The sequence below is a fragment of the Hemiscyllium ocellatum genome, chromosome 43 (genome assembly GCF_020745735.1).
Source record: "Hemiscyllium ocellatum isolate sHemOce1 chromosome 43, sHemOce1.pat.X.cur, whole genome shotgun sequence".
NCBI lineage: Eukaryota > Metazoa > Chordata > Chondrichthyes > Orectolobiformes > Hemiscylliidae > Hemiscyllium > Hemiscyllium ocellatum.
Genome location: NC_083443.1, coordinates 18,542,354 through 18,567,841, shown reverse-complemented (window position 1 = coordinate 18,567,841; position 25,488 = coordinate 18,542,354). Strand labels below are relative to the sequence as shown.

Genomic DNA, 25,488 nt, shown 5'->3' with positions numbered 1-25,488 from the left:
ATGAGAGATGGAGAGACAGTTTAGATTAATGAAGAGTCAGGTGATGAGGCAGCAGGATTATCATACAGGGCAAGGTTATGTATGAAAAGGTTTTAACCAAGTTGGGGTTTATAAAAGACAGAGAATGGCAGGTTGGTCAAGAAAGCATAGGATTAGTGGAGAATGTGAGTGAACAAGCAGCAGATTATATTCTTTTTAACCTATTTTTCTAATCAACCTGGACAAAGATGTTATAGCACAATTCTGCAGCAGGAGGACCTTAAACTGGGATAGGGACACTACCCACTGCCCCACTAAAGGGCTTCAGCAGTGGATTAAGATGGAGGAGGAGATAGGGTTCAGGTGGTGCTACGTATGGTTAAATGCCAACTGAGATTTATTACCATTTGTTTATCTAACAAGAGATTTTCTTGCCTAGATTCATTCAGTACTGGAGTCCCTTCTCCCGCAAAGCCAAAATGGAGGACTCCAACTCAATGGTGTATGACAATAAGACCTTAAGGCATAAGAGTGGAAGTAAGGCTATTTGGCCTATCAAATCCACTCCACTATTCAAACATGGCTGATGGGCATTTTAATTCCACTTACCCACACTCTCCCTGTAGCCCTTAATTCCCTGAGAGATCAAGAATTTGTCAATCTTTGCCTTGAAGACATTTAAAGTCCTGGCCTCCTCTGCGCTTCGTGGCAATGAATTCCACAGGCCCACCACTCTCTGGCTGAGGAAATATCTCATTTCCATTCTAAATTGACCCCCTCTAATTCTAAGGCTGTGCCCACAGATCCTAGTCTCCCGCCTATAGGAAACAAATTCCCAGATCCACCCTAAGCCACGCGTTATCTTGTAAGTTTCTATTAGATCTCCCTTCAGCCTTCTAAACTCCTACAATTAATTGGACACAATGGGAGATGGAGAGACAGTTTAGATTAATGAAGAGTTAGGTGATGAGGCAGCAGGATTATCATACAGGGCAAGGTTAGGTATGAAAATGGATGATCCTACAATCCCAGGATCCGCAGCCGTTCATTGTACGTTAGGCCTACCATTCCAGGGATCATCCATGTGAATCTCCGCTGGACACGCTCCAGTGCCAAAATGTCCTTCCTGAAAGTGTCACTGCTTGACAACCTCAATGAAGTCATGATGTATACCCGTCAATGATTACCTAAACAATGTGGCAGGTGTTTAGACAGGCTGGTGTGCTGCTGACTAGTGTCTGAACTGCTGTGATTCAACCCGTTCATAGTCCATCTCCTCCACCAACACAAAATAAATCCCAGTACGGCTTCCAAGAATTGTCAATTTTTTCACAATCCCTCAATTGGCATTTCACAATCCCTCAAAAGGTTTTTCTCCTCGCCAATTGTGCTTACTGATCCTGAACAAATGTTTCACAGAACCTTCAACACTGTCAGTAGACTTGACCAAGTGGTCATTTTCACAGGCACTGAGAAGACAGGTTGGAGCAGAACCCCATTAAACTAAGTGAGCGACCTTCATTCCTTCATGAGCAACACTGTGTATCTGTATTAAGAAGGTTTTCGACATGCTGCTGGGAATGGATAATAATGTTTCTTCATCTTTTAACCTGCAAATAGCTGGACTGAAAAATACACGCTTAAACACAGTAACCTTAAGTAAGGATACATTTTCACTTTGCTTCTCTTTAAACAAGAAAAATGGAAAATTCTGGCAAAGTGTGGGGAAAACAAATTCATAAAATGTTTGTGATAGCAAGTGGCTGCAAAACTTTGTGCACATTCTCAACAACTACTGGAATTAACAACCAAGGGAATAACAATGGTAATGTTGAAGCAAAATCCAAGAGTTCTCTCTCAAGTTCACAATTCTTTCATGACCCTACATTCTGAAACTCTCTCCACCAGCGATATCTCTTCCCAGATTCTAATGCCTTCTCAAAACCTAATTTTTGATCCATCTCTAGTCAGCTCCTTTGAAAACATAAATTGTCACACTCAAGCTTCTGGAGAGTCTCAAAGGGCAAACTGCCTTTATTTTAATATTTTATTACTTGTTCCTCAAGGACTTAAAAACGCATCCCTTTACAAAGAACCCACTCATGAAGTAACTGCTCACCCTTTGTATAATCTCGTAGGTGCACTTCAATGCAATGCAAGTTGATCCAGAGTTGACCTGAGGCTGTTAGCTGCAGTAGCAAATGTCAGTCCACAAACCCTACACATTGATACATCTACTTTCTCAGTGACAAAACATTTAAAAATGAGCTGAAGTAAAATTACTTGACAAAAGAAAAAAAACAGCTGAAATGATTTGTGGAAGGTGGAAGCTGTAACAGAATGGCTGTTGATTTAAAGATATCACTAATGATTAAAAACATTTCTCCCTCAGTTACCCTGACAAAACTAAAGGAAAATACTGAGGCATTAAAATAAAGTATCTATTTGGAATCAGAACCTGTTATTGTAATATTGTGCGTCATTTTGAAAACTTCAAATCTTGCTCTATCAACTTCCAGCTTTCTGAGAGATAATTCGGTTCACATTACAATTCAGAACTGAACACAATCACTGGTCAGTGAAATTAGCCTTCCGCTTTTCAACAAACGCACTCATGCCTTCTTTCCGATCAATCTGAAACAAAGAGTTGACATGGCGTAAGTGAGAAGTCTTGGTAAGTGAGGGTGCAGTTTATTTGAATTGAATGTTGTATACTTACTGTGCAAAATGTCGAGTGGAACAAGCGCTTCTCCAATCGGTTTCCTTCTGCCAATGTCAATTCAAAAGCTGAAATAAAGTACCGAACTGTTAAGCAGCTACAGTGCATCAAGGTCACTAAACATTTGGGTAGGAGCAAATTACTGCAGATGCTGGAATCTGAACTGATAACAAATAATGCTGGAAATCATAGCGAGTCAGCCACCATCCATGGAGAGACAGCAAGCGAACGTGTTGAATCTCGCTGATGAAGCTCTGATGAAGAGTCATCCAGACTCGAAATGTTAGCTTGCTCTCTCTCCTTGGATGCTGCCTGACCTGCTGTGATCTCCAGCACTTTTTGTTTTCATGAAACACTGGGTTATTTTAAGAGCTGTTGTTCTTGCATGTGGCAGTTTTAATTTGCTAACCACAAAGTAACTAAACAGATTCGGTCTCCAAGCTCCGTATTTATGGAAAAGTAGGATTGGACTCATCTGCAATGTGAAGACCCACAGAACCCATGACCAGTGACACGGAACTTTCTAGGTGGATTCTATCTGAGTGATTGCTGATGATGGCAACATATGTGTTTTTAAACATCTACAAAAAAAATCCCTGAATAATTATACACAGAGAAGGTTAAGGAAAGCACTGGAATGTTAATGCAACAACAAACTCAATTTTACATTAAAATCATTAAACTCCATCATCTTTTGTTGGGTTTATGATGGGGCGGTTTTATTCACAGTCTCTATTTTAATCATAGTTATCCTTCAGAACATTCAATACAAAATGAATTGGTTGTGACAACGGACTGAATGAAATAACAAGTCCAGAGCTAAAGCTCCACATCAAAATAGTGTGTTGCCTTTTATTACAGCAGCAAAGAAATCTTGCTTCAATTGTACAGAATGCTGGTGAGACCACACCTGGAGTATTCTGTACAGTTCTGGTCCCTTTGCCTCAGAAAGTATATATCTGCCAGAGAGGAAATTCAGCTGACGCCCACCAGATTGATTCCTGAGATGGTGAGCAGTCCTACGTGGAGAGATGGAGATGACTGGGCCCCCTGTATTCTTTGGAGTTTAGAAGTACGAGAGGCAATCTCACTTAAACATAAAAAAAATCCTTAAAGAGACAGACAGCAGATGCGGAAAGGATGCTCCTCTGGTTGTAGAGGCTAGAAACAAGGGACGCTGTCTCAGAATAGAAGACATGGCATTTAGGACGTAGATGAGGAGGTTGCTCTTCACACAGAGGCTGGCGAATCTTCTCCAACACAGAAACTCCGTTACTGAGTAAGTTCGGGATAGAGTTTGATAGATTTTTAGTTCCCAAGGGACATGAGGAAGGCGCAGGAATGTCATGTTGAGACAGACAATTGGCCATGATCTAGAATGGCAAAGCACACCAACAACGGAATGGAACTTTTGTTTCTATGTTCTATGCACTGGGCAGACTACAGGTCTCCAAGCACCAGGGAAGAGAGTGAGTGAAGCAAGTCTATCTCCAACCTTACCTCACAGGCAATCCAATTCACCCACTAAGCTGAAAATGCTCACAGTAAGTGAGGTTTTGATGTGCAGTATGCTGGAGGGGCAGAGAAATGCTTCCAAAAAGTCAACATTATTTCGAAACAAAAGGAATAAATTGAACTAAAGATCATTTCGTTTTTTTTTTAAAAAGTAAGCATAGAGTCAAAAATTAGGGTTTTGAAATAATCTGAAAGGAAAGCCAGAGAGTACCCACAAAAGATACAAGGTAACTCTTCTCAAATCTGGAACTAGACTATCAATCATTCCCTGAAATAAATAAATAGATTGCACTGTGCCTTTCTACAACACAGTTTCTAAAACCTCAATATTAAACAAACCCTGCAAATTATACAGAAACATTAATTCATTAAGCAGGAAGTAATGAATCTATATTATGAATTGACTGATGTCTGGTAAAAGAAGTCTCAAACCTCATTGCTAAACAGATAGCTGCTCGGAACAAGACTGAGGGTAAAGAATGAATCTGCTTACCACCATTGACTGCTTCCTTCGCCATTGCTGTAATAAGCTTTGAGTTCCTCGCTATTTTCTCTCCACATTTAATAGCTTCTTCCACCACTTCAGCGACTGGATATACTTTACTAACGAGCCCTTTTGGAAACAGAAACCAGCAGTCCTGTGTTAGTATCCAGGTAAATCTGTTGGAGTTTAGCTTTGGGAACTGAAGAGTACATCTATCAACTCAAAAGTTGCATATTGTGTGTCACAAAATGACAGAACCAACTGCATCCATTATTTCTTCTGGCCAAATCACAAGTACTTGTAATTTGCATTAATTTCACTCCTTTCATTGTGGACTATTTGTTGCAAAAGCCCAAACTTCACTGCATTTGAGAAGACCACTGCTAAGCTCCAATGTGTTTTCAGCATAAATATTGAAATCAATCTGATTCGAATGATTGTCGTCACGATGATGCTCAGCCACACGTCACATATACTTATTACAAATGCAGTGAAAAATCAATCAAATTGATTTCAAGGTTTATGAAGAAAACATTCCGACAGCTTTAAATAAAATAGGGATACTGCAAGGTCTCATTTTTTCTGTATGTTCAAAATCTTTACTGTAAAACAGAACTGTAGTCATATCTTTAATTAAAAATATTCCTGAATTTGGATTAACTTGATTCTTCTTAGTGAGTGATAGCTCTCCATTTCTGGATGCTCACGTCTATGTAAGAAAGAACATGCACTGAGGGCTTTTCCCATTCCCTCAACATTCTAAAGCTTTCACAAGCTATGGTGACTCTTCCAAAGTGCAATCCCTCGGACAGACAAACCTGCACACAGCAAGTCCCACAGTCACTAACAGGAACAGGGGATAATCGGATTCCACTAGTGTCGGCTGGGAACGAACGTGGGCCGGGGAAGGCTACTCTTCCTGGAGCGGCAGAGGCTAAAGGGTGACCTTACTGAGGTTTACAAAAGCATGGATATGATTAATAGTCAAGGTCTTTTTCCCAGGGTAGGCAAGTCCAAGGGTTTAAGGTGAGAGGAGAAAGAGGCACCTAAGGGGCAACCTTTTCATACAGAGGGTGGTGCATGTGTGGAATGAGCTGCCTGAGGATGTGGTGGAGGCTGGTACAATTACAACATTTAAAAGGCATCTGGATGGGTATATGAATAGGAAGGGTGTAGTGAGATATGCTGAGAATGTGTTGCTGGTTAAAGCACAGCAGGTTAGGCAGCATCCAAGGAACAGGAAATTCTCCTCATTCCTGATGAAGGGCTCTGGCCCGAAACGTCGAATTTCCTGTTCCTTGGATGCTGCCTAACCTGCTGTGCTTTAACCAGCAACACATTCTCAGCTCTGATCTCCAGCATCTGCAGACCTCACTTTTTACCTGTAGTGAGATATGCGTCAAGTACTGGCAAATGGGATTAGTTTAGTTTATGATGTTTGGTCGGCAGGACAAGTTGGGTGGGTTTCCATGCTGTACATCTCTATGACTCTATAACACAGAGATGGTTTACATCACCCAAATATACAGACAAGGCCTCACTTTATAAAATTTCCCTCCGTACTGAAGGTGATGACTTGGATCATGGATGTGAGTCACAGAGTGGGACACACTAATGAATGAGGAGTTGGTGTATAATTGCTTCCCCAAATGCCCTGGCGTTGACAGAGAGGAGAACAGAAGGACATTTCAATAACCCAACAACCTGCTGCTTTTGCTTCCTGTGCAGAAATCCTGTCTCCAGTGAGGACCATTTCCATCGCGAGTGACTTCCCAACTGCTTTAGTTAACCGCTGTGTACCACCAGAACCTGCCAGAGAGAAATGACACTGCAGTTTTCCCAACCTCTGCCCAGTTACACTGCAACACAGCACCTTTAGCAAAACGAAAGATCCCAGGGAAACTCACGAACCTTGTAAATCAAAGCTCAACACTGCGTGACATGAGGGGATAGTGGGTCACATGACCAAACAACTGGGTTTTAAGGTAAGGAGGAAGAAGATGGAGAACCGAGGGTGGGGGGGAGGGGGGACTTTCAATTGGGACCCTGTTGGCTGAAGCAGCAATAAAGAGGGAGGATTGGCAAAAGGCTAAGATTCCAGGATTAGAAAATCGACGCTTGAAACATGGATTTTCCTGCTTCTCAGATGCTGCCTGACCTGCTGTGCTTTTCCAGCACCGCTCTAACCTAGACTCTGATCTCCAGCATCTGCAGTCCTCACTTTCACCCAGGATTCCAAGAACGCCAACATCTCAGATTGTTGTGGAAAGATAACAGAGGTAAGAAAGGATGAGGTGATGACAGGATTTAAAACAAATGAGCATTTTAAAAGTGAGACCTGCCCCTCAGTGGAAGCCAAATGCAGGCCAGCCACTAGAATTAGCAATGTAACTGCATGGCCTTTTTCTGATCACCCGGCCCCATTCAACAATACATTTTGAAATTGGGCCATTTACAATACTATTGCTTCCAAACTCCAAATGGTATTTGAGTTAAACCTTACCGTGGTATTAAAATACCAGGTTATAGCTAAGATAGACAGCAGCTGATCTCCTTCTGCCTGAAGCGGGTGTAATTTCACCTTATACTCTGTATAAAATTGCAAAGGTGAACGTTTTCCTTGGAACACTGAAGGTTGAGGGGTGACAGGATTGTGGGGTACAACATTGTGAGGGGTAGACATAAGAGGAGACAGGAGGAACTTGCCTTCCCTTGGCAGACAGTTCAAAAGCCAAGGGTCATAGATTCAAGCTGAGAGGCAGAACGATCAGGTGGTGAGTGTCTGGAATTCACTGCTTGTGTTGGTGGTGGAGTCACAGACCCGAAACTCTTAACAAAACCTGGAACTTAACCTTAAGTGCTGTAACTTGTTAGCCAGATACAGGAAGACAAGATTAGAAAGGGCACCTGGATGTCTTTGGATCGATATGGGTAAGATGGCTCCCTTCTGTATCCCTATGGAGAACAGCCAAGGAAAGCTTGGGAATAATTTTGAGACAGTAGGAGATGGTGAACGAGGCATTTAATTAATTGATTTAGAGATACTTATTTTGATCAGTTCAACACCATTGGAAGAGTGATAAATTAAGCAGTCCTGAAGTCTTAGTTGGAGTTTTGCTTAACAGAAGCTTGGATCGGAAACTACTGCTCCATCTTCCCAGCGCAATCCTTTTGAGATGGACTTTTCCCTTAGGAGCTGAAATTGCAACATTATATCTCGCGTGTGTATAGAGCTAAAACTCCACTGCAAGGAATATGACCTTTTTGTTCCTTGGTTATACAAAAGTTAAATATTGCTGCTAAAGAGAGACATGTCATCAAAATGTTTTGTTTTACACTCATTCGAGGACTGTTATCCCCCAAGCTTTTGTTTAAATTCAAACCAGGCAAAGATGTTGTGAAACTTAAAAGGGTTCAGAAAAGATTTACAAGGATGTTGCCAGGGTTGGAGAATTTGAACTACAGGGAGAGGCTGAACAGGCTGGGGCTGTTTTCCCTGGAGTGTCAGAGGCTGAGGGGTGACCTTATAGAGGTTTACAAAATTATGAGGGGCATAGATAGGATAAATAAGTCTTTTCCCTGGGGTCAGGAAGTCCAAAACTGGAGGGCATAGGTTTAGGGTGAGACGGGAAAGATATAAAAGGGACCTAAGGGGCAACATTTTCCACGCAGAGGATGGTACGTGTATGGAATGAGCTGCCTGAGGAAGTGGTGGAGGTTGGTACAATTGCAACATATAAGAGGCATTTGGATGGGTATGTGAATAGGAAGGGTTTGGAGGGATATGGGCCGGGTGCTGGCAGGTGGGACTAGATTGGGTTGGGATATCTGGTCGGCATGGACGGGTTGGACCGAAGGGTCTGTTTCCATGCTGTACATCTCTATGACTATGTGACCCGATGGCTGGTTGATCTGTTCCCTGGTGAATTCTCAATGGCAATGTCTCCACCAGGGTGCATGTGCCAAACAACCAGCATCCCTCTTCTCATACAGCATAAACTGCTGCTCCTTTTGACATTTGATATTCTTGCGACTTCGTCCCGAGACATTCGTGATGGTAAGTGTGCCTCTTTTCTCAGCAATAATATTTGTTTTCTAAAATGATTTGGAAAACATAGTTGGCGGATGGAGAATGTCAACTGTGGAACAGATGACACAATAGGAAAGTAATAGGAGCTAAGGATGGATGTCACATCACGCAATTAAGAAAGTTATATTTTCCACTAATCTGTGTCCGAAAACCTGCAGAAGTGCACTCTCCCAAAGCGATTCAATTGGAACTTTCAAAACAGAAGTCGATAAGTACCTGACATGGAAACATTTATACAACTGTAATCAGACTGTAGGGGAAGGGCAGGCATGTGGGACTAATTGGAATATTAGTTGTGAATGACATAGCAAAGAAGATAACACTCTCAGTACTTACTTCTCATCTGGTTACTCAGATTTCAGAACATGATTACATCCACCCAGCAGCAGATAGCAACAGAAACGGTGGGCGGCATGGTAGCACACCGCCAGAGACCCGGGTTCAACTCTCGCCTCAGGGACTGACTGTGTGGAGTTTGCACGTTCTCCCCGTGTCTGCGTGGGTTTCCTCCGGGTGCTCCGGTTTCCTCCCACAGTCACAAAGATGTGCAGGTTAGGTGAATTGGCCATGCTAAATTGCCCGTAGTGTTAGGTAAGGGGCAAATGTAGGGGTAGAGGTATGGGTGGGTTTCGCTTCAGCGGGTTGGTGTGGACTTGTTGGGCCGAAGGGCCTGTTTCCACACTGTAAGTAATCTAATCTAAAAATATCTGGCTGCAACAGTAAAATGTTCATTTGCTAAAGTAATATAAACATGCAAATCAATCACTTCCATAAGCTTTACCGCAAATACTTGGTAATTGTTTAAGTCAAACTAATTTAATTACAAAGAACGAACTGCGGATGCTGGAAACCAGAAACAAAAAAAAACAGAAATAACTGGAAAAGCTCAGCAGGTCTGGCAGTGTGGAGAGAAATCATTTCAGACTGAAAGACCCTCCGACAGAGGGTTAATTGCACAAATGTTGATCCAAAACTCCACTGGTGGACAGATTTGTAGTACCCCGTGGTTAACAATCCATGTCCCCGCTACATAGTGTGTGACTTGCTGCCAGGCTTATTATGAAATGATCTTAACAAAACCCTGCCTATAACACTGAACGGACAAACCTTCAAGCTGACAGGCAGCAACAAGCAGACAATGTCAAACTACAGTACAATTTCAGAATTGTCACCTGACAGTAAACCTTTACCATTTACCTACTAATAATACTGTGCAGAACATTTACCAGGAATGGTTCCCAACAGTATCTCTGGTTGCCCAAACTGTGCCTTTTCTCCAGCGTAAATGATGTCGCACATCATGGCCAACTCACAGCCTCCTCCGAGCTACACAACAAAAACATTCGAGCGTTACATTCTCAATACTTCGCCAGCATTTTAAGTGCACATTTTAATTTGATACCATTTATTTTCGGAACCATCTATCAGTTCAAAACCGGACACAACCTGAAGCTTTATCCAAAATCGAAGTTTAGTTACAAATGTGATGAAAATGTGCGATTTAAATCTGTAAATCAGTATCATTTTCAGGGTTTCAAACTAGAGGCATCTGGGTGTTGGTGACTTTGGAGAAGGGTGTAAAACACACAAAAAAAATCATACAAAATCAACGGGCCCTTGCAGAACCATAATCTTAACCAGAACTTAAAAGAAATTCTGGGATTTACATATTAATGAACCGAAACCTGCAACCCATTCTAAGGGATGAAAGACTTAATAGCAATTTAGGTTTGTTCAATATACCATTTCATTGCATGACACTTTTGCTATAAATTCTGTGTCTTATGATCCTGCTCCACAATCACCTGACGAAGGAGCAGTGCTCCGAAAGCTAGTGCTTCCAAATAAAGCTGTTGGACTATAACCTGGTGTTGCATGATTTTTAACTTTGTCCAGTGCAGTCCATCACCGGCACCTCCTCATCATAATCCACTTCATGTCAGAGAATAAGCAAACCCCTGGAATGTTAATGGAAGATTGTTCATAATGTGGGGGTTTACAACAGGGAGAATAAACATTGAAAACTGTTAGTTTGCCTTTTGTTTAGAATAAGCAAAAATTGACATTAGCTTAGAAAATCCAGAGACTGAAAGCTTTTAGGGCAGTTTGGGTGAACACCTAACTGGGTCAGAAATAAATACACATTTTCGCTCCAAGAACAAAGTATAGAACAGTTCAGTGAATGCTCAGTTATGTTTGTGTGAACACTTATCACAGAATCCCTCCAGTGAAGTGAGAGGCCATTGAGTCTGCACAGACCCTCGGAAGAGCATCCCATCAAGAACCAGTCCTCTATCCTATCCCCGTAAGACCACGGTTATAATGACCAATCCACCTAGCCTGCACATCGGTGGATCATAAGACCATAAGACATAGATGCAGAAGTTAGGCCATTCAGCCCATCAAGTCTGCTCAGCCTATCAATCATGGCTCAACCCCAATTTCCCACTTTCTCCCTTGACAATCAAGAACCTATCTATCTCCGTCTTACATGTACTCAATGACCTGGCCTCCACTGCCTTCCATAGACTCCCCACTCTCTGGCTGAAGACATTCTTTATCTCCGTTCTGAAAGGTCTTCCCTTTACCCTAAAGGCTGTGCCCTTGGGTCCAAGTCTCTCCCACCAAAGGAAACATCTTCCCAACATCCACTCAGTCCAGGCCATTCAGTATTTTGTAAGTTTCAATTAGACCGCCCCCCCGCCCCCCTTCCTTCTAAACTCCGAGTACAGACCCAGAGTCCTCAAACATTTCTTATATGTTAAGCTTTTCGTTTCTGAGACCATTCTTGTGAACCTCCTCTGAACACACATCCCTCCTGAGATATTGGGCCCAAAACTGTGCACAATACTCCAAACGATCGGGTGAGGAAACCGGTGCACCCAGCAAGAACGCAGAACAGAGACACAAGGGAGAATATGGAAAGGCCACACAAGGCTGGACTCGAACCGGAGTCCCTGGTGGTGAGAGGCCAAATACCTGGTGAAACCTCCACAACAGGAGCGTTAACCTAAACATTGGAAGATTGTTAAAAGATTGAGAAAGTCTAAGATTTCAGTTTTGTGAATACTCATTAAGTTAAGTCAGACTTAAAGATTTGATACAGAAAGATGGTTACTTCAGATCTGAAACACGGTAAAGCGTTGGTGTTGGATAATAGATGAAACTTCCCTTTGCTGTGTGTTTTAAGACCTTTCAAACGATGCTGTCTACAGAGGAACCTCAATTATCCAAACGACAGAGGCAGGGAGTATTTTATTCAAATAATTGAATGTTCAAATAACACAATGTTTGCCAAGAATCAGTATCTTGCGATCTTGTTCAGATAATCTGAAATTCAGATAACTGACGTTTGGATAATCGAGGTTCCTCCGTATTTAGAAAGCTTGGTTTGTTTTAAAATATTTATCTTTTGCAGAATAAATCGGCTGTGAGTAACCATCTTGTACAATTTCTCTTGGGAAGAATGGAAAGAGACATCAGTCAGAAAGTTCTCAGTCATTTGTAGCACAAGAAAAGCATACAGAACCCAGGGCTGCTCTTCAGAACAATCCAGCAATCTGCAAGAACTATTGAGGAAGAAAAGGCCCTCCCTCACTCTCCCATGGTCCTGATGGGTTTAGACAGATTGTTCCAACTACGGAAGCTCGGGCAGTCTCTGAATTCAGTTTTCAAGTCTTCAACCAATTCACTTTGGAAAGAGAACCTTTGGGCGAGAAATAGACCTGCAACATTCTGACAGACTGCTCTTACTTTCATAAGTACCTCTTATCCATCTCAACTATTTACCATTGCATGTGCCTTTGTTAAAGCTGAAAACCTGATCACTTTTACTTCTTTCACCACAAGTTTTACATTCAATTAACTTTATCTTGTTTAAGACCGCAGCTTTGCTTTCTTTATATACTGGAACAGTTGAAAACTAAAAGAAAGCTGAACATGTTATAGATTTTTGCAGGTAACGGATCACTCTCGGGGATATGGCCGGTACAGTTACGACACTGTCTTTGTTTGGGGAAACACATTAAAAATTTTATTTTATTCTTCAATCTGTGGTTAAAAAATTATGTTGTGATTATGAATGTTGCCAAATTGTAGGATGAGCATCAAAATTATTTTATTCTATAATAATAATATTATTCTATAATAATAGAGAAATTCATTAAGTTGGAAAAGACCATGGAATGGACCCATGTGACATCACTGAACTAAGCTTGATCTGAAATCCCACCTTCTGCTATTATACCAGATTCGTTCAATCAGTGAGAATACAGGGAGAGGAGATTCAAATGAATACATCAAACATTAGTCAGATGAAATCCCAAAGGTGAATTTCAGAGCTGATGGACTGAGTTATAACAGAGAGCACAGATCTACAAATGAAGCAGTGAAGTAGCACTGAGTGCAAATATGTTATTACCCTGACAGCTAAGACTGACCACTTACATTTGTCTGATATCTTGATCACAGGTCAGACTCCATAGTGGAGTGTTGATGCAATACTTAGCGTGGATGTTTACAACTGTACATGTCAGTGGGCAGGGCAGCAAAGTGTGGGAGTTCGTACAGAAAGACTGAGTTGCTAAAACTAATTGACTGAACATTCTACAGTCACGTAGACAATGGCTCCTGCTCAGATCAATCAAGGAGAAGGGAAGCTGTTCTGGTACCCGATTGGAAGGATTGGCGCTTCAAAACGTGACGTGGATGTTTTTGATTAGAAGGAAGCTGCTAAGAGATCAGGCATAAAACCCAGCTACATCTCAGCCCTCTAGCCCAACTCCCAGAGAAACAGCACACGAGGTGAGGTGTGAGGGAGGTGTGACATGAGGTGAGGGATGACGGGGCGGGAGGTGAGCGACATGAGGTGAGGGGCGAGATGAGAGGTGAGGCGTGCGGGGCGAGAGGTGAGGGGCGCGGGGCGAGAGGTGAGGGGCGCGGGGCGAGAGGTGCAGGGGCGAGAGGTGAGGGGCGCGGGGCGAGAGGCGAGAGGTGAGGGGCGCGGGGCGAGGGGTGCGGGGCGAGAGGTGAGGGGCGCGGGGCGAGGGGCGCGGGGCGAGGGGTGAGGGGCGAGATGAGAGGTGAGGGGTGCAGGGGCGAGAGGTGAGGGGCGCGGGGCGAGAGGTGAGGGGCGCGGGGCGAGAGGTGCAGGGGCGAGAGGTGAGGGGCGCGGGGCGAGAGGCGAGAGGTGAGGGGCGCGGGGCGCGGGGCGAGAGGTGAGGGGCGCGGGGCGAGATGAGAGGTGAGGGGCGCGGGGCGAGAGGCGAGAGGTGAGGGGCGCGGGGCGAGAGGTGAGGGGCGCGGGGCGAGGGGCGCGGGGCGAGAGGTGAGGGGCGCGGGGCGAGAGGTGAGGGGCGCGGGGCGAGAGGTGAGGGGCGCGGGGCGAGAGGTGAGGGGCGCGGGGCGAGGGGCGCGGGGCGCGGGGCGAGGGGCGCGGGGCGAGGGGCGCGGGGCGAGGGGCGCGGGGCGAGAGGTGAGGGGCGCGGGGCGAGAGGTGAGGGGTGCAGGGTGAGGGGTGCGGGGCGAGAGGTGAGGGGCGAGAGGTGAGGGGCGCGGGGCGAGAGGTGCGGGGCGAGAGGCGAGGGGCGAGAGGTGAGGGGCGCGGGGCGAGAGGTGCAGGGGCGAGAGGTGAGGGGCGCGGGGCGAGAGGCGAGAGGTGAGGGGCGCGGGGCGAGGGGCGAGAGGTGAGGGGCGCGGGGCGAGATGAGAGGTGAGGGGCGCGGGGCGAGAGGCGAGAGGTGAGGGGCGCGGGGCGAGAGGTGAGGGGCGCGGGGCGAGAGGTGAGGGGCGCGGGGCGAGAGGTGAGGGGCGCGGGGCGAGAGGTGAGGGGCGCGGGGCGAGAGGTGAGGGGCGCGGGGCGAGAGGTGAGGGGCGCGGGGCGAGAGGTGAGGGGCGCGGGGCGAGAGGTGAGGGGCGCGGGGCGAGAGGTGAGGGGCGCGGGGCGAGGGGCGCGGGGCGAGAGGCGAGGGGCGCGGGGCGAGAGGTGAGGGGTGCAGGGTGAGGGGTGCAGGGTGAGGGGTGCGGGGCGAGAGGTGAGGGGCGAGAGGTGAGGGGCGCGGGGCGAGAGGTGCGGGGCGAGAGGCGAGGGGCGAGAGGCGAGAGGTGCAGGGCGAGGGGTGAGAGGCGAGGGGTGCGGGGCGAGAGGTGAGGGGCGAGAGGTGAGGGGTGCGAGGTGAGGGTGCAGGGTGAGGGGTGCAGGGTGAGGGGTGCAGGGTGAGGGGTGCAGGGTGAGGGGTGCAGGGCGAGGGGTGCAGGGCGAGGGGTGCAGGGCGAGGGGTGAGGGGTGCAGGGCGAGAGGTGAGGGGTGCAGGGCGAGAGGCGAGGGGTGCAGGGCGAGGGGTGCAGGGCGAGAGGCGAGGGGTGCAGGGCGAGGGGTGCGGGGCGAGGGGTGAGGGGCGAGGGGTGAAATCAACCAAGTAGCAATCCAGGAAATAATCCTGTACCTGGTGCACAGAAATACAGACACAAGCTTTCCTAATCTGAGATAGTTTGTTTCCCACAACCATCTAGTCACCTCATCCAACTAAAAATGACAAATGTGACCAGGGTAAACTATCCCCGCAGGGGATTGTCTGAAGAAACTCTCCCCGTTAATCTTTAATATCTGTTACGATGTGGCTCGAGATTGGAGTCTGGGTAGGGAATGAGATAAGCTGGCCTCACAGTCACATTTCAATGTGCTCAAACACATTCCAAAACAGACCCACATTCCACAAGCTCCACGTGTTAAGTACAGACCCTCAGCTAGTACCTACAGCGTAGCCGTTCACTGCAGCAATCACCGGCTTTTTTACACTCGCCACGTGGTTCCAATGGGAAAGGAAATTCCCAGCGTAACACTCCTGGAAAGTTTTCTTCTCCATTTCCTTGATATCAGCACCAGCTGGAGAAGAAACAGTCGTTAAAATACGGATGCAAAATACAATAAATCCTTGCATTTATGTAGCATCTCTAACTGTGGGGCAACAAAAGACACAGGAGATCAAACAGCTGGCTAGTCAGGTTTCATTCAGCATTGACAGAGGGAGAGAGAGAGCGCATGAGCGAGAGAGCGGGCTGGAATGAGAGAGCGTGCGCCAGAGTGAGAGAGAGAGAGAGCGCGCCAGAGTGAGAGAGAGAGAGTGCGCCAGAGTGAGAGAGCTACAGTGAGAGATCATGCCGCTGTGAGAGAGAGCGTGCCGCTGTGAGAGACAGCGCTACAGTGAGAGAGCGCACCGCAGCGAGAGAGAGCGCGCCGCAGCGAGAGCGCTACAGTGAGAGAACATGCCGCAGCGAGAGTTCGCGCCGCAGTGAGAGCGCGCGCCGCAGCGAGAGAGAGCGCGCCGCAGCGAGAGAGAGCGCGCCGCAGCGAGAGCGCTACAGTGAGATCATGCCGCAGTCAGAGAGAGCGCGCCGCAGTCAGAGAGAGCGCGCCGCAGCGAGAGCGTTACAGTGAGATCATGCCGCAGTGAGAGAGGGCGCGCCGCAGTCAGAGAGAGCGCGCCGCAGCGAGAGCGCTACAGTGAGATCATGCCACAGTGAGAGAGGGCGCGCCGCAGCGAGAGCGCTACAGTGAGAGAACATGCCGCAGCGAGAGTTCGCGCCGCAGTGAGAGCGCGCGCGCCGCAGCGAGAGCGCTACAGTGAGATCATGCCACAGTGAGAGAGGGCGCGCCGCAGCGAGAGAGAGCGCGCCGCAGCGAGAGCGCTACAGTGAGAGAACATGCCGCAGCGAGAGTTCGCGCCGCAGTGAGAGCGCGCGCCGCAGCGAGAGCGCTACAGTGAGATCATGCCGCAGTCAGAGAGAGCGCGCCGCAGTCAGAGAGAGCGCGCCGCAGTCAGAGAGCGTTACAGTGAGATCATGCCGCAGTGAGAGAGGGCGCGCCGCAGTCAGAGAGAGCGCGCCGCAGCGAGAGCGCTACAGTGAGATCATGCCGCAGTGAGAGAGGGCGCGCCGCAGCGAGAGCGCTACAGTGAGAGAACATGCCGCAGCGAGAGTTCGCGCCGCAGTGAGAGCGCGCGCGCCGCAGCGAGAGCGCTACAGTGAGATCATGCCACAGTGAGAGAGGGCGCGCCGCAGTCAGAGAGAGCGCGCCGCAGTCAGAGAGAGCGCGCCGCAGTCAGAGAGAGCGCTACAGTGAGAGAACATGCCGCAGCGAGAGTTCGCGCGCCGCAGTGAGAGCGCTACAGGGAGATCATGCCGCAGTCAGAGAGGGCGCGCCGCAGTCAGAGAGGGCGCGCCGCAGTCAGAGAGGGCGCGCCGCAGTCAGAGAGCGCTACAGTGAGATCATGCCGCAGTGAGAGAGGGCGCGCCGCAGTCAGAGAGAGCGCGCCACAGCGAGAGCGCTACAGTGAGATCATGCCGCAGTGAAAGACAGCGCGCCGCAGTGAGAGAGATCCCGCCGTAGTGAAATATCGCGCGCAGCACAGAAGAGTGCACCGCAGTGAGAGAGTGCACCGCAGTGAGAGAGTGCACCGCAGTGAGAGAGTGCACCGCAGTGAGAGAGGGCACGCCGCAGTCAGAGAGAGGGCGCGCCGCAGTCAGAGAGAGGGCGCGCCGCAGTCAGAGAGAGGGCGCGCCGCAGTCAGAGAGAGGGCGCGCCGCAGTCAGAGAGAGGGCGCGCCGCAGTCAGAGAGAGGGCGATCCCGCCGCAGTGTGAGAGCGATCCCGCCGCAGCGAAATAGTGCGCGCCGCAGCGAGAGCAAGAGCGCGCCGCAGCGAGAGCAAGAGCGCGCCGCAGCGAGAGCAAGAGCGCGCCGCAGCGAGAGCAAGAGCGCGCCGCAGCGAGAGCAAGAGCGCGCCGCAGCGAGAGAGAGAGCCACAGAGTGTGCACGCTGCAGTGAGAGAAAGCGCGCGCCGCAGTGAAAGTGCGGCATGCCACAGTGAGAGAGCACATACCAAAGCGAGAGAAATCGCGAGCCAAAGCGACTGTATGTGCACTGGCATGACAGAGTGTGCACGCGCCAGAGTGAGAGAGAAAGAGAGCGAGAGCGCGCGCCAGAGTGAGAGAGAAAGAGAGCGAGAGCGCACGCCAGAGTGAGAGAGAGAGAGCGCGTGCCAGAGTGAGAGAGAGAGAGAGCGAGAGCGCACGCCAGAGTGAGAGAGAGAGAGCGCGTGCCAGAGTGAGAGAGAGAGAGAGAGAGAGTGTGTGAGAGAGCTTGAGAGAGAGAGTGTGAGAGCGCACGAGATGGACGCAAATAGATTAATAGAGGGGATTACTTAAAACTTGTCATAGCCATCTTTTTGGATGAAAATCTAAAATATTTCAAAGGGTTGTAGCTGAAAAAAATTCAGAAATAGAAAGAGATGAGGCCATGGAAGGATCAAGGACGAAGACTTTCAAATCTAGGCCCTGGTGGACTGAGAGCTATTGTAAATCAGCACAGACATGGTGGGCAGTCCAAGTCAGAATAGACACTGAAAGTTTGGATCTATTCAAGTCAATATGTAAAGCTGCCGTGGATAAAAGGGAATGGGGTGAATCTAATTTATAATTGTTTTTCTCTTCTTAAGCCTAAGGATACAGTACATGAGGAATCTGAAACTGCGGAGGAGCTGATAGCTTCAAATCTAGGATTTCCAAATCATTCCAACTTTGAGGTTTTCCACCCTTTCGTTTGGATTTCTTATTAAATAGAGGAGCTCCATCTCTATACTCAGTCATCAACTCCATGATGTTGGTGTCATCTAAGTAGCACAATGAGAAAAGGGGAACGATATGGATCAGAGTTCTTTTTTCCTTATCTATTAATCCCTGCTTTTCCAAAAACGTTGCACCATGTTGGAAAACAGACAACAGCCTGTTTTGGAGCTCACCAGTGAACATGCGGTGAGATACCTGCCTGCAAATGCCTTTTCACTTCCTGTCAGGACAATGGCTCCAACTGTAGGGTCATCTTCAAACAAGTCCAGTGCCTGATTGAGTTCCTTCATCAGTACGTCACACAACGCATTCAAGGCCTTTGGCCGGTTCAGCTGGATAAAGCCCACGTTCTGCTGCTCACCCTTTTTCTCCACAAGTAGATGTTGGTACTGGCCACCTTGACGTGAGATTGACAAGGCGGAGCATGTTAATGAATAACTTCCGAACAGACAGTAAAACATCGGAGGTTAAGCAGAACAGCTATGGATTTATACTCCAAAACAAACAGAAATCACCCACAAAAGGAACTTTTTATTTTTCTCTCTTTAACTATTCTACTTCGATCATTGGTTAATTTCCAAGAATGCTGACCAGCGTATGATAGTTGATGGATCCGCATTCATTCACGCTTTCATTACCAGAATACAGTAGCCCCCCTGTACCTATGAGGGGTATGGTCCAAGACCTATCGCAGGAACCCGAAACCACAGATGGTAGCAATCTCATTCATTTAAATGGGAAATTTATCTTCCCAGCAGCCCCCTGGTTCTGGAATGTTCCCTATAATATGTTTGGGCTGTGGTAAACCGTGGGTGACTGAAATCACAGAAATCGGGCCCATGGATACTGGGTCGCCCTGTATAAACATGGAAATAGCAGTAGGCTATTTCATCCATTCAATCCCATCATGACTGATTGAACACTTCAATGCCTTTTACCCATCCCATCCCTATTCCTCTGCATGTCACGGATAATTAGAAATCTGTCATCCTCTGCGTTAAACATATTCGAAGATTGTGTTCCCAAAACACTCAGTAAAAATAAGTTGCTCATCATCGTGAATCTAAGTGGCATTCCTGTTTTTTTTACATAGTTTCCCAGAACTCAATCAGCAGGGGCTGTGAAAAAATGTAGATATATCAATGTAACATATTAATTCATACAGTTAATCGATGAATGCATTTCACAGGATTAGCCCATAATGGGGGCAGATGATTTTCTGAGGAACATAACAAACCTTTTACTTGCTACCTTAATGGTGTTCAAAATTGTTATGGACTAGGCCAGACCACTCAAAATATTCTTTGCAATTTAGTTCAATAAGCGTAGAGTGAAAATTACCCAGAGTAAGTTAGCTAAGTTTCCAGCTTTTAACCAGGTTTTAAAACAGACAAAAATTTATTCACAGAATTACACATTGAAACACAAAGAACAGAATAAAGAATCCTTACAAGAACTCAGTCTGTCCAAACTAGACTTAATTATGCTGTTCCGAATCTGCGCCACAGTCCCAATAAGCAAACCCCTTAAACACACTAAAAATGAAACAAAGGTTTACAGGTCAAAGTTGGAAGAACAGAAGGAGACAGAGTCTAGCAACTTGTTTCCACACAGCCCACAGCTGAACTCCCAAACTAGTACTGGACTGAACTGCTCGGCTTAACGTCAGTTTCCAGGATTGGCCATTCGTCTTTCATTATACAGGTCACTTCTAAAACATGACCATTTTGGTCTGATGTCTCATCTGTTTACATTTAAACAGAAGGCCTCTCAAGAAACTCTTTCATCTCTGTACCAAATCAGTCTAATTGGAACCTGAGTGCTGAGAGATAAATAGGAGGGTGAGGGGTGGGGCTGGGGGGGTAAGGCATGAAGATGTAGATGAAGATGGGCATCTACCTTCGTGTAGATGAAGGTGAGGGATGGTAGGAATAGGTCAGAGAGGAGGGTGAAGTGGATAGGCAGGAAGGAAGATGGACAGGTGGAACAGGTCATGAGGGCGGTGCTGAGTTGGAAGGTTAGATCTGGGATAAGGAAAGGGGAGCAGAGATGAGGAAACTGTTGAAATCGATGTTGATACCATGTGATTGGTGGGTCCCAAGGCAGAAGATGAGGTGTTCTTCCTCCAGGCGTCAGATGGCTAGGATTTGGCAGTGGAGGTGCCCAAGACTTGCATGTCCTTGGAGGAGTTGAAGTGGTTGGCCACAAGATGGTGGTGTGTCTCAGAGGCGTTCCCTGAAACATTCCGTGAGTTCGCGTCCTGTCTCCCCAATGTAGAGGAGACCACATCGAGACCAACGGACACAGTAGATGAGGTGTTTGGATGTGCAGGAAAATCTCAGCTGGATGTGGAAGGTGCTGTGGGGCCTTGGACAGGGGGAGGTGTGGGTGCAGGTTTTACACCTCTTGTCGCAGCTGTGGGCTACTCCCTCAGCAAAAATAAACTGGCCCCCAACAGCGAATGATAGCAAAGTGTGGTTCTGTCTGCCCCAGTATCCCCCTCATTCACTTTCTGCAAGTGGTTGGGTTTGAATGAGTTAAAGCCTCATTCAGACACTGATCCTTAATAAAAGCCAGGCCTAGTTGCAGGAACAGGGACAACATTAAAAATGATCATTTCTTTTTGTTGGGGGGGAGAGAGGGGAGGTGGTGTGTAAAGAGATGGTTTAAAGCAACTGGTGCACATTTATTTTCAATTTGATTTAAAACAAAACACATCAATAACAAACCAGGGAGCTCGTTGTAAACGGGTGCAAGGCAATTTTACTAAAAGGCTAATTTACTAATTCCTATTAAACAGGCTGCAGAGAGGGTCGGCGGTGCATTTGCATCGTCATGCACATTCCTCAAGTTTTCAAAGGTCACTCGCAGTTTGCATTCACCGTCCTTCCCCCCTGAGCTAGGCAGAAGGCCCCGAGGTTGGGTTTGCACAGGGTTCCTCACCCCGTGCAGCACCGGGAGAGGTGCAGAGCTTACCTGCGCTGTACGCTCTGACTGCAATACACCTGGAGGCACGGAGAGATAACGCAGCCGCCCCGCACAGAAAGGACATTTTCGCCATGCTCGGAGTGGGATCCCCCTGTGCCTCTGCACCCAGCTATCGCGATAGGCCGATGCACCACCCTCCCCGGGAGCTGTCAATCACCCGATCTGGGGCTGCAACATCAATGATTGACGCTCCCTAACAGACCCATCCCATTCATTCATGTTTCCCTGCGGGAGCTCTAGAGTCAGCGCATTTTAACAGCGACAGGAGAATTTATCCAGCAAAGCATGTTGAATGGTCGCTGAATTAGGAATCTCACCGTAATGCAAATACTTTGCCAACACTGTTGTCACAGAGACAGCCCCCAGATGAAGGAGCAGCGCTCCGAAAGCTAGTGAATGCAAATAAACCTGTTAGACTATAACCTGGTACTGTTGGAGTATAACTTGTCCCGATAAAAAGTGTAACCTGACAATAAAGAAAACCACATGGCACGAAGCAATTCTGAGAGGGGGGGGGGCACCTATGAGATACAATTAAATTAAACATTTGGGATAGAAATGAAAGCAAATGGGAAGAATTTCTTGGGCTGTTGTTTTTGAATGAAGTTGGACAGGGAAAATGGGCGGAACTACTGGATAATGAGATACAACCTTTCACTCCTCCCCATGATCCTAAAGTAGTAAAAATTATAGAGGTAGAGGACTTGAAACAGACTATCGAAATAGAAACTGGGTTCGGGGATGCAAATGCCTGGGTTGAATGGGTAAAGTATACTGTAAAAAGTCTGAACAATAGCAATTGCTATGCATGTGCCTCCGGTAGGCCAGTGGCCCAGGTGGTTCCCTTTCCGCTCGGGTGGAAGTGAGACAGGAAGGGCATGAAATATATGATAGCCCTGTATCAGGATGAGACTGCATGGAATGATAGGAATTATACCTCCCTATCTCTGATGCTCCCTCCCTTGGAGAAGAAAGGTGCAAAAGTTCCCCCCACATTTTCCGCTGCAGTTGGAAATCACACGTTGTGTGTGCGTAGACGAGGTACAAGTCGGTCTAGAGATTTGGGGGAGCTGAAATTATGTACAGAGATTAAAAATGTTACCAAAACGGAGAAGGGAGGGAACTACTCAGCACTAAAGGTTCCCCGAGCGGATCTGTGATGGTACTGTGGAGACAAAATATTGAGACCCACCCTCCCTCCGGATTGGAGAGGGATATGTGCAATTGTACAATTGGCAATTCCATTTACCCTGGCATTTGAGAAGGAAAAGATAGTAGGGAAAAAGGGAAGGGGTAAGAGATCACTGTTAGACACTACTTTCGATGACAGGATTTATCTCGATTCTATAGGAGTCCCTGGGGGGGGTACCAGATGAGTTCAAGGCTCGTAACCAGATTGTAGCAGGCTTGGAGTCAGCTCTCTTTTGGTGGGTAACAATTAATAAAAATGTCGATTGGATAAATTACATTTTCTATAATCAACAGTGATTTATAAATTATACAAGAGATGTGGTTAAAGGAATACCAGAACATCTTGATGCGACAAGTAGGATGGCATGGGAAAACAGAATCGCCCTTGATATGATTTTAGCAGGAAAAGGGTGTGTGTGTGTGTGATGTTAGGAGGAAGCTGTTGTACCTTTATTCCTAATAACATTGCACCTGATGGTTCAATTACTCGGGCCTTAAGGGGATTGACTACCTTAGCAGAGGAACTGGCTGAGAATTCAGGAGTAGTGAATCTCTCACGGGATGGCTTGAATCCTGGTTTGGAAGGTGGAAGGGGGTGGTAGTTTCCATCCTTACTTCCCTGATAGTAGTAGTTGGGGTATTGGTGGCCATTGGCTGTTGTATCATACCATGTATACGAGGGCTCACCCAAAGACTGATTGAGACAGCCTTAATGAAACAGATGCCCCTAAAAGGGGAATCAAGCAGAGGAACTTTATCGACTAAATAATGAGGGGATGAGTGAGACCAAGATGGATGAAATCTCCGGTATGATGCTTGCAAATCTCGGGGGCGATGCTTAAAAGAAAAATGCAGAAGATAACAAATGGTAATTAAAGAAAAAGGGAAAATTGTGGGATATATGTAAAGTAGTGTTACTTCTGCAATTATAATTGCTGATACAAAGTAAATGAACTCACACCAGTGTGTAATTGTTTCAGCCAAGAGCTGAGTCAACAAGAATGGAAATTTTGTGGAGGAAATGCATAATTTTTTTTTGTATTAGCTAAAAATGTATGTAAGAAAGAAACGGGACTGCAAAACAATGGTAGATATTACAGGCGGCGAAATAAGATGCTGAGAGGGGAGGCACAGATGGAGGGAGTAGATAATGGTAAGCAAAGGATGTGCCTAACAATGACCCACAGCAGGATGAGGTCAAACGGCCTTGTGAGGCCAGAAATAAGCATTTTGTCACAGACAAGGCCGGATAAGGCAAGAGCTAAACAGGAGTGATGGATACCGGTCTTAGGGAAGTGGAGGATGTAAACAGGGGAGGAACAATGAGATAAGAAAATATAGAAACCAAATTATATAAATATCGAGTATTCGTTGAATTCAGTGTGTTTTGTCCCTGCCTTGTGGACATCACACCCACTTGCAAGTGTGAAATAAATGACACTACTGATTCAGATCTTGTCTCGGACTGAAATTATTGACATGAGTGAGGACTGCAGATGCTGGAGATCAGAGTCAAGATCTGAGTGGTGCTGGAAAAGCACAGCAGGTCAGGCAGCATCCGAGGAGCAGGAAAATCAACGTTTCGGGCAAAAGCCCTTCATCAGGAATTAGAGCATCACTCTAATCTCACCTCCAAATTATGACTGACTGCGATAGAGTCTCTATCTCTGAGACAGAAGACCCGTATTCTAAATCTCACCTGGTCCAGATGGTAACAAAATAAATCTGTGGAAGAGGTTGATCAGAGAGTACCTGCATTAAAGTGTCACAAACTGTCGTTTTGTTTTATTGACGCCTACCCATCTGATTCCAGTTTTATTTTGGACTGTTTTCTTATTTCACTGGAGTGGGGCTATTTCCTTCACGTTCGGATTTTCACCTAAACCATATTGTCTGCCTTCACATGTCCCTATATTTTTCTAACTGTGTGAAAAAATGCTGCCTCAATCTTTCCCCTGCAGCATCATTGTGGCATTTCTGGGATGACACGCTTTCGAATGGTCTAGGCGAAAGTGAGGACTACAAATGCTGGAGATTAGATATTTCAGGCAGGAGCCCTTCATCAGGAATGATGGGCTGATGAAGGGCTCCTGCCCGAAACGTCGATTTTCCTCCTCCTCGGATGCTGACTGACCTGCTGTGCTTTTCCAGCACCACTCTACACTTGATGCTTTCAAATTGACCAGGGGCAACCTAATGTGAACACTACTTTTAGACTCACAACAACAATGAAGAGGCCCTTCAGCCCATAAAATCCATACAGCATTCTATTGAACAATCCAATCAGTCTTATTCCACCCCAGCCCGCTCCATCGTTTATTTCCCCCAGGAACTCATCGAATTTCCTTTTGATATTGTTGATTTTAAATGTATCCAAGTACCACAAACACACAGCTATTGATTCCCCTCCCTGATATTTGAGGCATTTTCAGATCAACAGCTCAAATGACATGATGGTGCTTGAGTTTCCTGTATGACAGGGATGGGGAGAGGGAAGGTGGCTTCTGCAGTGATGCAGTCTGAGTCTTTGAAGTGGATGCTGCTGTTAAACACACATGGGATTAGGGGAGAGTACTTACTGTGAGACTGTTTGTCTGGGACCACTGTTAGTGAGTTAGAGGGGGTTATGCTTTGGGATGTAAATGGGTGTCTTTTGACTGTGCCAGCTATGTATTCCCCCCCCCCCCCCCCCCCCCATTACGAATGCCACTCAGCTACATGTTCAGGTCTCCTCTCTCAACAAGATCTGGTCTTGGGGTTCTTAACTGAGATGGAGGCTGGTACGTTTACAACATTTGAAAGGCATCTGGATGGGTATATGAAGAGAAAAGGCTTAGAGGGAAATGGGCCAAGTGCTGGCAAATGGGACTAAATTTATGTAGGATATCTGATCAGAATGG

The 25,488-nt window shown here is 46.8% G+C and overlaps 1 protein-coding gene across 2 annotated transcripts; it reads right to left on the bottom strand.

The window, feature by feature from the left end:
* Positions 1–1,983: 1,983 nt before the first annotated feature.
* On the bottom strand, positions 1,984–21,528 carry echs1 (enoyl CoA hydratase, short chain, 1, mitochondrial). 2 transcript variants are annotated; one of them, XM_060854095.1, is made up of 8 exons: positions 21,386–21,528; positions 18,609–18,806; positions 15,543–15,670; positions 10,014–10,113; positions 6,402–6,506; positions 4,707–4,826; positions 2,699–2,766; positions 1,984–2,613 (listed from the first exon to the last, which is right to left on the bottom strand). In XM_060854095.1, exons 1-8 carry the CDS (start codon positions 21,468–21,470, stop codon positions 2,548–2,550), a joined length of 870 nt encoding a protein of 289 aa, XP_060710078.1. In that variant the 5' UTR covers positions 21,471–21,528; the 3' UTR covers positions 1,984–2,547. The 2 variants fall into 2 exon arrangements, with proteins under 2 accessions (XP_060710078.1, XP_060710079.1); XM_060854096.1 differs by lacking the exon at positions 6,402–6,506.
* Positions 21,529–25,488: the final 3,960 nt, after the last annotated feature.

Bases quoted from the DNA above. Each gene is read 5' to 3' on its own strand.
- echs1 (XM_060854095.1), bottom strand. From the start codon at position 21,470: ATGGCGAAAATGTCCTTTCTGTGCGGGGCGGCTGCGTTATCTCTCCGT. The intron at 18,807-21,385 runs GTAAGCTCTGCA...TCTCACGTCAAG, and splicing joins AGTCAGAGCGTACAGCGCAG to GTGGCCAGTACCAACATCTA. The intron at 10,114-15,542 runs GTAGGTACTAGC...TTTGTTGTGTAG, and splicing joins CTGCAGTGAACGGCTACGCT to CTCGGAGGAGGCTGTGAGTT.